The 16,749-nt window shown below is 30.2% G+C and overlaps 2 protein-coding genes across 2 annotated transcripts; both read left to right on the forward strand.

Annotated features, from left to right (window-relative positions):
* Window positions 1-399: 399 nt before the first annotated feature.
* Window positions 400-6,252, forward strand: LOC114166639 (agamous-like MADS-box protein AGL6). The gene is made up of 8 exons (XM_028051391.1): window positions 400-869; window positions 3,753-3,831; window positions 4,299-4,360; window positions 4,745-4,844; window positions 5,445-5,486; window positions 5,585-5,626; window positions 5,758-5,897; window positions 5,986-6,252. The coding sequence occupies exons 1-8, from the start codon at window positions 688-690 to the stop codon at window positions 6,071-6,073; spliced, it is 735 nt and encodes a 244-aa protein (XP_027907192.1). The 5' UTR covers window positions 400-687; the 3' UTR covers window positions 6,074-6,252.
* An 8,217-nt stretch (window positions 6,253-14,469) lies between these two features.
* On the forward strand, window positions 14,470-14,808 carry LOC114165552 (uncharacterized mitochondrial protein AtMg00310-like). Its single transcript, XM_028050144.1, has one exon. The coding sequence runs from the start codon at window positions 14,470-14,472 to the stop codon at window positions 14,806-14,808; it is 339 nt and encodes a 112-aa protein (XP_027905945.1).
* The last annotated feature ends 1,941 nt before the right edge of the window (window positions 14,809-16,749 follow it).

Consider the following 16,749-nt stretch of genomic DNA (forward strand, 5'->3'; position numbering starts at 1 on the left):
ATGATATTGTTAAAAGTGAAGTTGAGTATAAATATATATGATGGTGTGAAAATGATGAGTATGATATCTCAGTGATATTTTGTACAAGTTATTGGTCAACCTGGTGCAAAAGGTTTGGTGATGATATGAGTTTTAGGGTAAACAGAGTTAGCAGGCAGTGGTTAGTGCATTTCCACAAATACTTGTGAAGTGTGAAGAGGGTGTTCACATGGGAGCGTGGAGGGGAGAGGCGCGTGGGAGTGGGAGTTCCCTTTCACTTGCCCTAAACTGCAGCAAAATTAAAAGTATAGCAGGAAGAGAGAGCAGGGAGGTATAGAGAAGGGACCATATTTACTAAAATTAAATTGGGAAAAGAGAATGAGATAAAAATAAGAATAACTGGGGTTTCCATTTTTTTGTAAAAGAAGATCAAGTGTGCCCCTTTCTGTGTTCATTGTCTATTTCTATATAGCACACTAACTTCCACTTCTCTGAAACACACACCATATTGTATCTCATCACAACAACACAACAACAACAACCACTACTGCTGCTACTACTACTTTCTTTTCTTTCTCTCTCCCCTTTTGCACTAAACCACACTCTCTCTTCTATATCAAGGGTTGATCACACAATTTCTAATAATAATTCATAAAGTTAGAGTTATTGTTTCGAGACACACAGAAAAAGAGAGTGAGAGAAAAAAAAATGGGAAGAGGGAGGGTTGAGCTGAAGAGGATAGAGAACAAAATCAACCGCCAAGTTACTTTCTCAAAAAGAAGGAACGGTTTGCTCAAGAAAGCCTATGAGCTCTCAGTTCTCTGTGATGCTGAGGTTGCCCTCATCATTTTCTCAAGCAGAGGGAAGCTCTATGAATTTGGAAATGTTGGGTATTTTCTCTTTCTCTCTCTCTCTCTTTCTCTTTCTTTGTGTGTGAACTGCAAAATTGAAAGTTTTTTTGTGTCCATTTTTGTGAGGTGCAAATCCCAATAGCTATTAAAATTTTAGATTTTGGGTTTTCTGAGTGAGTGAGTGTGTGTGTGTTGCTGAGATGGATACCTTCTTCTCTTCTCTGAGCAAACTCACTTTCTTCTTTGCATCAGCTTCTTTCACCAAAATGGCCACTGGTTTCTGCTTCTGTTTTCCTTTATTTTGCCACGACTGAATTTGATGTTTTTAAGATTTTCCCAACACACCTCTTTCATCACTCACTTTCCACCATTATTTTTCATTTTTTTTTTCCTTTGTACCTTGTGTTCTTCTTCTTTCTATCAGTCACCGTTCTTGGTTTAATTTAACTTGTTTCTCAAACACTTGCACCTGACACCAGACCCCCCTCTCTCCCTCTCTCTCTCTCTCTCTCTCTCTCTCTCTCTCTCTCTCTCTCTTAGCTTCTCCTTTTCTGGATCACTGGATCTTGTCACCCCTTATGATAAATTAAGCCTATTTTCCTTCTTTTTTATCATTTCTTTTACCCCTGTGGGGTTCTATTAGGAACTTTCATGGCATGGATTCTAGGGGGAAAATTTCAGGAGTTTTTCTTTCTTCCAATTACAGATCGACACGTTTTATACTCCTTCCACCTGATATCTCTCTATTTGTGAGATAAAGCTTTCAGCTTTGCACACTGATCTACTGATGGAACAGTACAATCTGTTTCCTTCTCTCTCAGAAAATAAAGGAACAAAGCAATCATATGTACCCAGTTTCGTAACATACTGTAATTAATTCAAAGGACATGCTTCTGATAACTCCTTGTACCGTTGTGCAAGATCTAGGGCTTTCACAACACCTTCTTCCTCTACATGCCAACATTATAATATTACTTTTTCATCACCTTCCAACAATCCCTTCAACTTCTTAACACTCAACAATCTGGTTCTTAACCTTTCTTTCTTTGATCTTCCGGTTCTATCACTGTCTCCTCTCAAAAAAATACTATTTATTGAGTTTGGACTCTGCAATCAAACACTTTGGTGCTGCTTCTCTTTGTTGTCTTTTACTCTTAGGTCTTTTACATGATCAGATGATTCTCTCTCTTTCTCTCTCTCTTTCAGGGAATCTAATCTCCTTAATTATCTTATCCTGCATTTTCTCTCATGTTTATGGAGGAATGATGGCTTATTGTAGTTAGTTAATTAGGTTTTATTTTCATCTGTTGGGTGATGATAAATTAAAAAGGAAAAGAAAAAGAAACATGGAGCATGTTTTTTTCTTCCTTTTCTGCTAGCCCTAATGGGTATTATCCGAGTCCAGTCATGGCACGACTTGTTGAAAATATGAAAACAGGAAAAAGAAAAGAAAACTATAACCAGAAAAAGAACAAAATATGTTTCTAGATGTTCTAAATTTAAGCTAAAATTACAATTTCTGAGATGTTAACATATTATTGTGAACATGATTACATCTGTCGCAAAATTTCGCATGTGCTGCTGAAATGTTTGAGTTTATGTGGTCATAACGTTAGAGACTGAGAAAGTGGATTTGTCTTGTTTTCTTTTACCGTTTTTCGAATTGTGTGTTATCTTCTCACTTATTTCACCATTTAGTTTTCTCTGAAAACAATTATTTGGGTGTTCTTTTGGACATGAAACATTTTACTTAATATATCTATGTATTGTATTTAATTTCATTTTTTTTTATTTCAAAGAGAAACTCTTTTTGAATCTGGGAGAGTCACTTTCAAAATTTTCAGATCATTTCGTTATCTTAGCTTTATCTGTCATGGAATAAGAGATACATATGAAATTATTCATGATTTGTGGAAAGGTGTAGCTGTACTTGATCTGAAACACTTGCCATAATTTCTCCATTTGTTTTTACATCTTCAAAATATAAGAATTGGGTCCTCTTCAGTTGTTACAATCATAATGTTTTGTGTTCACAATGATCAAATGGGTTAAATAAAGATTATTTGTGAAAAAATAATAATACACATTCACCTTCATTTTATATACAGCATATTAAACATTTATTTTTTCTTTCTATCTTATTCCTCTTATTTGTTCATATATTCTGTAAATCTACTTCTTCTACTCTTTTTTAGGTGGATATCAAGTGTTGATGAATTTTTTTATATACATGAGTCATTTTTCTTTGTGAAAAATAATTTATTCTTGGTTGTCATTGGTCTTGTATGGATATTTTGGTTTGATGAAGAACATGTCTGCAGGTTGAAACATACTTGAGTAATTTGTCTCTTTTGAGTACAATGATCATCGAATAGTCGCTTTTAAATATTGTTTTTCTGATTCTATGTTATACAGAGGTGAATTTATAAGGATAAGTTTTTTAAATAATTTTGTGTCAAGAAACCAAAGTACAGAAAAATAATGTGAAGAATTTTGTGTGCATATACATTTTTTTAATGTTGACCAAACATCGATAATTAGCCATAAAACCTTTTTGTGTGTCATAATATATTATGCAAAAATAATGCATTATATCTGGTGCAAACCCTATGGCTTAATTTTATAATTTGAAAAGTTAATCCACTCTTATCCTCCAAATTAAATTCTAATCATTCCACTTATTGAAATCGTTCAAATTTAAACCTAAACCTACCAAATTTTTGAAGTCCTTATTTTACAAATTTGAGTTCACCAGTTGGAATTGCATACATAATCAAACTATTAATTAGAGTTTCAAAGTTCTGTTTACATAAATAAACTTCAATAATCCAGAAAACTTTGAAATGTTCATCATCGCCCACATTATTACAAAAAACAAAAATTGGTGTAAATATTGATTAATCAGTTTCCTTGAATTCGCAGCATTACAAAAACTATTGACCGATACCAACGTTGTTCGTTTACTCCTCAAGATGAACAACACGTTGAATGTGAAACTCAGGTACGTGTTCACCAACTTTTTCTGTCTCCATTTTCCACCTCATAACACTTTTGACTTATTATTAGGTACATTTTAAACACTTCAATTAAAACAAATTGCTTTTAAAATTCTTACATTACATGAGAATTTTGTCTGCTACATGTTCATTGTTGGGTCTCTGGGTCTTGATTAACGACAGAGGTGAAGTTTTTTCTTTTTCTTTTTTCATGGATTGTCCTTTAAAACAAGAGTAAACGGGTAAAAGCACATTTTTTTTTTCTCTTGCATGTTCTGCAATTAACCACAATTTCATCCATCAGTAATAATTTTTTTTTTCTTTGAAAGAATGCAAAAAAAATAGCCTTGTCTGCAACAATATTTAATTTAGTTCATAGTTATTATTTTCTTAATGATATATGATGCATCTCTATATTTATATAATTTGATCTTCTTAATCACAATTAATGAATTTTTGTTTTTGCAATCAGAGCTGGTACCAAGAGGTGTCAAAGCTGAAGGCAAAGTACGAGTCTCTGCAAAGAACCCAGAGGTAATGCTCACTATTTCTACAGTATATTTATGAAATATTTAAATTTCTCTAGAAATATTGTCCCTTTTTTAATCCTTCAAAGTGTTATTTAAAATCATATTTTTCCTCTATATAATGCAATCCTTTGTCTCTTAAATAATAAAATATTCTCTAAATCATAGAAAAGTGGCACATTCTCACAATGACTAAAAATGGATAATTTTATACCGAAGACTACAACTGAACTTCAAGAACATTAGAGGGAATGAAAAAGTTATTTTACTTTTGAATACCTATATACATGATGACATGTAAGTGAGTGTTAATGAGAAACAAAGATGAGTTAATATGGTAACAGGGTTTAGAAAATGTAAAAATAAAGTTTGGAATTTATTGTGATTTTAGGCATTTGCTTGGAGAAGATCTTGGACCATTGAACATAAAGGAGTTGCAGAATCTTGAGAAACAGCTTGAAGGGGCATTAGCACAAGCCAGACAAAGGAAGGTGCCAACATATTTATAGAATTTTCTCTTTATTGCTCTTTGGATTTCTTCTTGCTGCTTTACCTTAATTAGCTTTTAAACCATGTGCCTATATACAACAAACTGACAACAATTGCAGTACTTTAATGCTTCATAATCTTTCTCATATATATATATATATATATATATATATATATATATATATATATATATATATATATATATATATATATAGTATGTGTAAATATAATCACTGTTACCAGATATATAATAATAGAAGGTGAAGGAACAGAAAGGGAGTTTAATTTCCGGAAGGTTATGTAAAGTTAGCAAGTTTTGTTTTCTTGTGTGTCAGAGTCCTAATTTTTACTTCTAACATGATTTAATAATTCCAAAGCATTCCATGGAAGAAGAGTAAATTTGTGAAAATGAAATAAAATGTGTATTATCCGAAGAGAAGCAATCTTGAGAATGATTTCTAAACAAATTTTTATTTGAAGTTTTGAAGAAATCTCAAAACAGGTTTAGTTTTTATGTATATTTCATTCATAAAGTGCTGATTTCAATCTATTAAGGTAGAAATATATAATGATTTATTACCTAAATTTGATTTGAATTGCAGACACAAATCATGATTGAACAAATGGAAGAGCTTCGCAGAAGGGTGAGGATTGTTATACATACACACACTTTTGGTTTTAAAATTTTCATTTTTGTAATCATCCAAAAAATTAAGCTCAGAAATTTTGACCCATGTTGCAGGAGCGTCATCTTGGGGATATGAACAAGCAGCTCAGACTGAAGGTTTTATACTTTGGAACCAAACAATTTCTGTACCTAAGACAAATGCAGCATTCTAGTACATAGGATAGATACATGTCTTGTCATTTTTTTTTTCTGATTCTAATTTCTTCACGAATTGAATCTGTTTTCAGCTTGAATCAGAGGGATTTAATCTTAAAGCTATGGAAAGCTTGTGGAGCTCTACTTCAGCTGCTGGAAATAGTGGCTTTCCCTTTCAACCTCCTCAAACCAACCCTTTGGATTACCAGACTGAACCCTTTTTGCAAATAGGGTAATTAATCAAATTTTCCTTTATGCACACTTTCATTTGAAATATGAATATGTGAGAAATTGTAAATTAGGGTCTTACTTTTGAACAGGTACCAACAATATGTTCAGGCTGAGGCATCTAATGTTCCAAAGAGCATGGCTTGTGAGACAAACTTCATGCAGGGATGGATCCTTTGATGAAGAATGAATGTTGTTGAAGAATTAAGTATATGATTTATGTTATTGTCTATATGCAAGGACTGATCTTTGTGTTTTGGCTGTTTTTAAAGTTTCAGACTTGTTTAGTGGTTTCTGTAATTGGATACAAGTACAGACAATGGTTTTACCATATGTTAAAGCAATGCTTTTCTTTCTAACTTTGTGCATGTCTATTTCTCCTTTCTTCACCACCAAAACCTTTCTCCATTTATGGGAACAAACCCAATAAATCAAAGGTGAAAAAGATTTTAGGTCAATCAATTCTCTGTTCTTTCGATCTTTGGAATCTTTTAATATTATCTTCTACATTGCTGATTATAGGTGAGGCTCAAAGTTTTACTTTTAAAACCTTTTCTTTATTTTCATCTCTGTTATCTATATTATAAATATTTCCTTAGTTTTAATTTAACTCATGATTTTTTATTTTTTATTTTGTGATTTTCAGCTTTCACTTCAAATTTAATTTAGTTTTTAAATAATTATGTTATCTATATCTATGACATCTCCCTCCCTCACACAACCATATAAAGAGAAGATAAAAATATTTCTATACTTGTTGGATATATTTATCCGAACCTAGAACATATTTATTCTCATGTTTATATATATATTATCTTTGTCATCTTGTATTTTAAAAATCCATAAAACTAACATCACTAAATGTTCTTAAATCAAACATATCATTCAATAAATTATACAAGATTCCATGTAAACAATTTTGACGCGTAAGCCTCAACTTCATCATATTAGGATAAATATACAACTCGACATTTTTCGTAAGCCTCGTACTAATCATGTTTCACACATGAAACAAATATTTCACTCCTTTATTTTATGGATTTTGTAACTAATATATTATAACTTGACCAATAATATTATTTTAGGTATGAATCATTACTTGTCAACTGACATTATTAAAAAAACTCATATTTCCTATTAATTTTATTTTAAATTTTTTTTATAGGAAATACTTACAAATTTTATTATGAAAAAAAATTTGCAAGAAATTGTTGCTAAGTTTTTTACAAAATATTTTGTATAAAATACTTTTCACAACAAATTTTCTTGTAAAGTTTTTTAAAAATTTGCAAGAAAATTTTCATATAATATAAAAAAATTTAGTACTATGAGGACATCATATATCTCAATCATTATATTTAAAAAACCAAATTACCACAAGTAATTTTCAAAAGAGATCGACCAAGCAATCAATTCATAACTAACTCTTCATCCACAATATCCAACATAGTGATTTTCAAAATCTTAATATCCCAAAACTTTCTCACAATTCATCATGCCTCACTTTTATATTATGTATAAATCATTATTTCTCATGACATATTTGCATGCATTCATAATTCAATTATATCATTAATCTATACCATTAATAAAAGGAACTCACCATTTTTTCTACACATTTTTTTTTTAATTTTACCCTTTTAATAACTATATTTTAAAAACGGGGTGACAAATTGTGGTTACAATTCAAATATGTTGGAATATATGAGTGGGTGAACACCTCACCTTACAAGCCAATTTTATAAAGTTGTTAGACTTAAAGTCCATTTCTTAACATGATATTAGAACTATGAATCTTTTATATCACCATCCAGCATATATTGAAGTTCAAAAGATGAAAGATCTATGTTAATGTTTAATTATTATTAGTTTTTATATTTGTTCTTTGTGTGATTTTGATAAAGTGATATATTATAACTTGGCTTTTTTGTAAAAAGGGGTCACTTTGACCAAGAATTTGTAAAAATGGGTCCGATGAATTTTTTTTTTGCAAAATAGGGTCAAGTCGTCGTGGTGGAGGACGACACTAAAGGTGAAGTCGTCCTCCACCGTGCCGGTTTCTTTATTTTTTTTTTCAAAAAGCGAAACCGTGCTCTCAGAAGCCGGTTTCTATATATTTTGAAAGTGAAGTCGTCCTTGGGCCTGACGACTTCACTTTTTGGTTTATTTTTTTTTTTTTACACATTCAGCTATATATATATATATATATATATATTAATTATATATTATTTAGTTTTTTTTTTAAATATTTGTTTACAGTAGAGAAATAAAGTGTCATTCTTAATGGCGATTTTTTCGCCAGTTTCTTCTGATTTGGTCAAAACGTTCTCTACTTCTTCGTTTGATTTTATAAATTTAGTATTTTATTAAATGATACTTGATAGTTAGTAGACTAACTAAACCACAAATAAAATAAACATTAACAAATTAAATATTCAAATATAATTATCGAAGGATTTTTTAATATTTTTTTAATTTGTATCATTTTATCTTCTTAATTTTGTATTAAGGTTTAACGATTAAGTATTTTAGAATTTTTTTAAAACTATTTTTCATATTTTTACTTAAATAAATATTTAACAAAAACTAAATAATATATAATTATATATATATATATATATATATATATATATATATATATATAAAGTTGAATGTGTAAAAAAAAAAAAAACCAAAAAGTGAAGTCGTCAGGCCCAAGGACGACTTCACTTTTAAAATATATAGAAACCGGCTTCTGAGAGCACGATTTCGCTTTTTGGAAAAAAAAAAAGAAACCGGCACTGTGGAGGACGACTTCACCTTTAATGTCATCCTCCACCACCACGACTTGACCCTATTTTGCAAAAAAAATTCAAACGACCCTTTTTTACAAATTCTTGGTCAAAGTGACCTCTTTTTACAAAAAAGCCTTATAACTTTTATTAGCATATAAAAAAAGAGATTTCATTAGAATTTAAAAAATTGAAGTAAATAGACATTTAAAAATAATTTAAATATATTTTTCTTGTATATTTTTTTTTAAAAATATTTTTAAATTTTATCAACTAGATCTCATTAATGTTTGCAAATTTAATAAATGTTTTGGTTCTCATATAATTTTATTTGATATTCTAAAATGTATACAATTATAATTTCTTTATAAATATTTGATATTGAAGAAATAAACACTCATTTTAGTATTGAATATTTGATGATATCATGTCTCATTTACCGTAATTTTTATTATTTTATAAAAATTAATTAATTGATATTGAAATAGTAAAAAAACAGTTATAGAAACCTGTATATACCCGTTACTTGGTGGAAATGAAGATATAAATGAAACAAAAGTGTAATACATGTTGAATTTGAGTATGAGAATGAAGATAATTTTTTTAAATTTTTTCTATAGAAATGGATATGAAATAATGAAACCATTCTCGTTCTAACCAATCTCATCCCTTTCCAAAAGTTTATATTTAATATCAATAGCCTCAAATACATACAAACATATATTATAGTTTTAAATAAATAAATAACCGAAATGTACATACATACATAGATTATAGTTTTAAATAAATAAATAACCCAAATGAATATTGGGTTGAGATTAAAATTTAAAAATAAAATTTAAATTTTTGTATTGTATTTTAAAAAAATACTAATATTTTGGGATGATTATTTATTAGGTGTTTTAGAATTGTATTAACTTTTTAAAATTTTTAAAATCATGATTACGTTATATGTTCTATTATTATAATTTATAATAATTTAAAATTATATTGGCATTTTGACTAAATTATATGAAAATTTTAACGTGGCTTTATATGCTATTTTGAAAAAAATTGGTTGTAAAATTATATATATATATATATATATATATATATATATATATATATATTTATATATATTGTCAACTTTGTTTTGAATTTCTTTTTAAAAAATACTTATAAATTTTATTATAAAAAATAAAATTACAAAAAATTGTTGCAAATATTTTTGTAAAATATTTTATATAAAATAATTTTTATAATAAGTTTTTTAAAAAATATTTACAAATTTTATAATTTTATAAAAAATAATTACATGTCGATTAAAATTCTTAAAAAAATATTAACATAAGAGAATCTCATTACAAACTTTTTTAATAAATTTATAAAAAAAAATCCATAAAATTCTTAAAAGAAAATAACAGAAAAAAAATTTCTTTACAAACTTTTTTAATAAATTTATAAAAAGAAATTCCATAAGAGAATTTTTAACAGTTTTTATTTTGGAACAATGAAAAACAAATAAAAAGTAATCTCGTAGAGTTTGTAAAAGATTTCTTCTTTCTTTAAAGTAATTGTGGTTCTGGTAAGAAAGTCAATGCAGAAAGGTTCTTTAAAAAATTTTTGGTTGATTAGTACTGTATGTCAAAATTTTCTTATATGTTTTATATATTAAAGAAAGAAAAATTAAATGTAGACGTTGATTTAAGCAAAATGATGAAATATGAAGAAAAGATAGAACATTGGCCACTGCTAAAGTATCTTAAAAGAAGGAAAAGAGGTTCAAATATTGATGCAGTTCTGACACACATCGTACTTGCTTTTCCTCTTGGCTTCTCAAACTTCTCTGTCACTCTGCTATCCTCTGCTTCCATTATTCAATACTCTTCTCTTTCTGCTTCTTATTTTCTTCCCTTTTCATCACCAACTTCATCTTCCACCTAACATTTTCTCCCTCTTCTTCAATGAAAATGTGCCACACTTTCTTCATCATTTTCCTCTCTTTCTTTACTGCATAATATGTGAAGTTACTTATGATCAAGAAATTAAGCAAAGTTTCAAGAATTTTGAGTTTCTCACATTGTGGTCTTCAGCAAAATGTAATAAATGGTGGTAGGAAAAAGTTGCAGGCTCATGTTTCTGATGTTGCTGGTTACAAGTTACTCTCATGGTATGTCTTGTTCCTCTCTTCTTTCATTTTATTCATTCCATTTTGGTTATTTTGTTCAATGATTTTGTCTTTTGACTCTTTTTCTTTGTTTTTTGGTTTTTGTTTCAGTTCTAGGTTTGATTGCTATATGGTAAGATATATGGAAAAAACAAAATGAAGCAACTTGCACATTATGGTGAGTTTTAGGGTTATTGTTTTGTCATTAATATTTAGAAAAAAAAAATTTAGGAGAATTCTATGATGTCTTTTTGAGTCTTTTTCATTTTAAGATAACATTTTTTCTTGAGTTTCTTGACATGGCTGGGTTTGATGGTTGTGAGTGTTTCAAGCTTTTTATTGTCAGAGTTCAATCTTTTGTCTTTCGGTTTCTCCATTTTAGAGTGAATAAATCTGCACTGAGAAGATGCTTTTCATGGTACTGAATTTTTAAAATACATTAATATATAACAATTTTTAATATATTAATTTTGAAAAAATTAAAATTGAAATTCGTGTTTCACCCTTCAAAATCCAAACTCTATCTATATTTTAGGTTTATTTTATCACAATGTTTGGTTTTATTATTGCCAAAATTTTCTTTACATAATAATTAATTACTCTTGTCCTTCTTGTCTTTTTCTCCTGTGATTTTGGGACATTCTTTGAAAATTGGAATATAAATATATTTTCACTGAAAAGAATAATCCAATTTCTGACAACTTATTAACAATAAGGATACAGTAGTGTTAATGCTACCCTATGGAAACAGAACTACAGAGTTCATGCATGCAGTTAATAATCCAACTCACTATGAATAAATTTTAAAAACAAAGTTGTGCTTTATTTTGATGAAGAAAAAAACAATATTTTCATGGGCTCAGATTTTTGCAGCTTGATGCTTCAATCGATGAAGGACCAGTTTGAAGAATAAAGCTTAAAGAAAATAGAATAAAAAGGTTACATTTTTCAAATTTATAAATTGAAAAAAGGGAAAATACTTATTCCAATTATTTGAATCAATGAAATATAGCCAAGAAAAATAAATAAATATATACAAAATTTTATATACTTTTATTATCAATATTCTTTCAAAAAATAAAAGAAAAAGTTGAATCGCTATATCACTTTTTTTTTATTCACTCTTGGAAGAATTGTTCTAAGCACGACAAAAAAAGAAATCTCTCTAACCGTTTTTTTTCTTAAAATAAACGGTAAAGATTTATTAGTTATACCTTTTTTTTTTTCTATTTTATTTTCTTTCTTCCACTTATCAAGAAATTGTTGATAGGTTAGGCAGCACAATTTTCGTTTTTAATTAATGCTGGTATTATGTGTGAAGGGATAGGTGAAAAAGTTTGAAGAATTTTTTTTTGAAAATTTGTAAATGATTTGATAGATATATTTTTAAGAGATGTGTATTAATAACTTTAAATAAAACTTTCTTTTTTGTCTCAATTTTAGAAATAAAGTGAAAATAAATTAAATTTAGTTTAAATTAATTTTTGTTAATAGAAAATATAATGTATTTCTTAATATCGAGACTCCAAATTCACAACACACAGATTAAAACCTCCTCTTTGCTTCTAATACCAAAAGCTCAAAACACCAAATGTTGCATTCGCTCGTCATGGCTCTTACACAATATATCCCAAAAACAAATACTTTTGTAACACTTAAGTATCTCAAAACAACTTTAAACTCTAACGCAATGTTTAAATTTGTTTTCCCTCCAACAAGTTACTTCAACATGTTCAACTTTCAGCTTGAAACCACTACCAAAATGTGACTTTTTGTTGGACTAGCATATTCTCTCATTGGGAGAGAGGTAGTTATGTACATTATTTTGCAATTAATTAATGAATGCATAATTGGCCCAACGATTAGAGTGTTCTTCCCACTAGAGGTAAGTATCTGTGCACTTCTGCTTAAATCGGTTACAATGGATTGGGGACCTAAGCCATTCAAATCTTTAAATATATGGTTTTTGGATCCATCCTTTAAGAACACGGTCAAACAGTCTTGAGAGTCTTATTTTGGGATAGGAAATTCAATGACAACTTTAAAAGAAAAGCTAAAAAAGCTTAAACATGATTTAAAGGCCTGGAACAAAGAGGTATTTGGAATAATAGGACAAAAGATACAAAGCCTCAGTTCGGAAATAGGGAAGCTAGATCAGAAGGATGATGAAAGTAATTTAGATGAAGGTGATAGATCAAGACGAATGCACCTTCTAAGTGAGTTAAAATTACTCCTACAGAAGGAAAGCTCTCTGTTAAATCAAAAGGCAAAGGTTAAATGGCTTGAACAAGGGGATATAAACTCTAAATATTTCCACTCTAAGATTAGATGGCAAAGAAGCATGAATGAGCTAAAAGGAGTGGATATGGATGGAGTGTGGTGTGAGGATCCAACTAAGGTAAGAGAGGAGGTAAGAAAAACCTTTGAAAAACATTTTTCTGAACCCAAGAGTCTGAGCATTAATTTACACAATTTTGAATTCCCAAACCTTTCAGAGAATGACAATAGGCATTTAACGAAGGATATAAGCGACAATGAAATAGAGGAAGCCATAAATGAATGTGAAGGAAATAAAAGCCCAGGCCCGGATGGTTTCAATTTCTCATTCATAAAACATAATTGGGCCACAATAAAGACGAATGTTTGTCAAGCGATAAGATGGTTCCAGACTGAAGGGAAAATTCCAAAAGGGTGTAACGCTTCTTTCATAGCACTTGTTCCAAAAAAACTAAACCTGCTAGGTATGGAGGATTACAGACTTATATCTTTAGTTGGTTGTGTGTATAAGATTATATCTAAGATCCTTGCAAATAGGCTAAAAAGTGTATTACCTAAGATAATAGATTACTCTCAATCGACATTTATTAAAGGAAGAGGACTACTAGATAACATTTTGGTAGCCAATGAGGTGGTGGAAGAATATAGAGCTAAGAACAAGAGACTGGCAATAATCAAAGTGGATTATGAAAAAGCCTACGACTCAGTTAGTTGGGAGTTTCTATACTATATGATGGTTAGACTGGGGTTTTGTGCTAGGTGGATTGGATGGATAAAAGAATGTTTGGAATCATCGACAGTGTCCATTTTGGTTAATGGGAGCCCTACTAGGGAGTTCTGTCCTAAAAAAGGGCTTAGACAGGGAGACCCTATGGCACCTTTCCTTTTCCTTATAGTAGTAGAGGGTCTAGTAGGGATGGTCAGACAAGCTGTAAAGAAAAAATTTGTATTATGGAGTACATGTGGGATCTAAGGCTATTAACGTGGGACTACTACAATTTGCATATGACACCCTTTTTATGTGTGAAGCAAAGATTCAAAATGCTTGGGTCATAAAATCTATATTGAGAAGTTTTGAACTGGCCTCAGGACTTAGAGTTAATTTCTTCAAAACTAAAATTGGAGGAGTGGGTTTGGAGGCAACATTACTTAAACAATTCTCCAATATTTTAAATTGTAAACATATGAAAATCCCATTCATGTATCTTGGAATGCCAATTGGTGGAAACCCAAGGAGGAGTCAATTTTGGCAACTAGTGATAAATAAAGTTAGAAATAGGCTTTTTAGTTGGAAAGGAAAACTAATTTCCGTAGCTGGACGAGTGTGCCTCATAAAATCGGTAATTTCTGCTCTCCCGTTATACTATATGTCTTTCTTTAAAATGCCGAAGAGTGTCGAAAAGGAACTCATCAAAATACAAAGAAATTTTCTCTGGGTTTGGGGATCTGAAGCTAGGAAAATAGCATGGGTAAGTTGGGAAAATATTTGTAAGCCAAAGGAGATGGGGGGTTTAGGCATTAGAGATATTGGGAACTTTAACACAGCGCTCCTAGCCAAATGGAAGTGGAGATTGGGAGTGGAAGATCATGGAGTATGGAAACAGATCTTGGATTCAAAGTATGGTTCATGGAGGGTTCTAGGACAACTTCAAAGAGGTGGAAAGACATCCACAAAGTGTGTGGAAATACTAAGAGTGGGCGTTGGTTTGACAACTGCATAGAGTGGGTGATCGGTTAAGGAAAAAAGGTCAAACTTTGGGAAGATAAATGGATAGGGGAAGAATCACTTTGTCATAAGTTCCCTAGACTGTACTCTATATCAGAATGTAAAGGAAAATCACTACAAGAGGTAAGACATTGGGAAGAGAATGAATGGATTTGGGATCTAACTTGGAGGAGACGGAGACTATTATGGGAGACAGTGTTGGAGGAACAACTCTTTCAAATACTCATCAACCAGAGCCTTACTAAAGGGAATCCAGATATGTGGAAATGGAAGGAAGATGGGGAAGGTATATACTCAGTTAGGTCTGCTTATAATTAGACTGCAAGGAACCCATGATGGGGGAGAGAATAGAGTGTTTGAAATTTTATGGAAAATGAGAGTTCCGCCGAAGGTACAAGTACTAGGTTAGAGACTGTTTTTGGACAAGCTTCCAACAAAGACTAAATTATTAGCGAGGGGGACTTACTTACAACATAGTCTTTGTGAGTTTTGTTTAGAATGTGAAGAGACTATAGAGCACCTATTTATCTCATGTAAAGAATCCCAAAAAGTGTGGAACATGTGTTATAAGTGGCTAGGCTTAAGCACTGTATCTCATATTATGGTAAGGAACAACTTTCAACATTTCAACATTGTTAACCTTAATAGGCAGCAAAATCTTGTTTGGAAAGGAATGTGGTTAGCAATCATAGGAGAAATCTGGAAACAAAGGAATGGGGTTATTTTCAAGCAATATAAAGTAGACCCTATTGAGATATTTGGTCTTGCACAGGTAAATGCATGGGTATGGATGAAACACAAATTTTCATCTGTAAAATTCTCATATAGTGATTGGTGTCTATCTCCTTATACTTGCTTAAAATCTCTTTGATATGATAATTGTTGTGTGTTTAAGTGCTTCAGGCAAACAGATGAAGGATATGTGTTTAAGAGAGCCATGATTCTTAAGTGAAGGATAGAAGGAAGACTACATAAACTAAAGTAAAAAGGCAAATCAGTAAACAAGATGGAGGAAGCCATAAAACAACTTGAAGGAAAGTCGGTGGATGCTGTGTGAAAGGATGAAAACAGACAGACCAGGACACTAGCAAGACTTCCGTCAAGGCTAAACTTCCGCATATATTTTTTTGGCTAGGGAATCCAAAGCTCATGCTTTCAGCGTTATATACAATCTACAATATTATTCTGTATCAAAAAGAAGAATTAGTTTTTGTTAGCGTTTGGTATATATTATGTTAGGTGATCTGATATAGATGCTCACTTATGGTCCTTTTGGTTGTGGATCATAATGCTTATATAGATTGTAACCAAGTGTTTTGGTTGGGTTGTGGCTGGTGATGTTATGATACTAAGCTAATGCATCAAATCATACAGGTTTTTTGTATAAGAGTTAGAGCACCCCTCAAGTGCTCTGCTAATTTAATTTTATTCTTTGTTGATAAAAAAAAAAAGATAAGTCATTTTGTCACTTGGCAAGAAAATCTTGAAATGACTTAATCTCTTCTTTGACTTAAGAACTTTCATGTCACTATAAAAGATGATGAAAAAAATGGTCATCACTTCCCAAAACATTGTGAAAACCATACATTTCAACATCAAAGAAACAAAGTTCATGACATAAACCAAATCAAGAGGGTCAATTAGCATGATAAATAAGTTATTATCACCCTTACCTTGGCATCACTTATGTAGGTAGAGTAGAGTTAGTGTTAATTATAAGTTGAAAGATATGTGAGGGTTGTAATTTTAAATATGTGCAACATATTCCAACTAAAAGTAAGCCAACAAACATTTTAAAATTAAATATTACACATTTTTAATGGCACTTAAAGTAACATTCATGATAAACGTGCATTATTATATTTTTTAAATTAAAGAAATACACAAAAATGGATAACGTAATTATTATTTTATAAAATTTAAATCTGCAACATTT

This window comes from Vigna unguiculata, chromosome 10 (genome assembly GCF_004118075.2).
Source record: "Vigna unguiculata cultivar IT97K-499-35 chromosome 10, ASM411807v1, whole genome shotgun sequence".
Taxonomy (NCBI): Eukaryota; Viridiplantae; Streptophyta; class Magnoliopsida; order Fabales; family Fabaceae; genus Vigna; species Vigna unguiculata.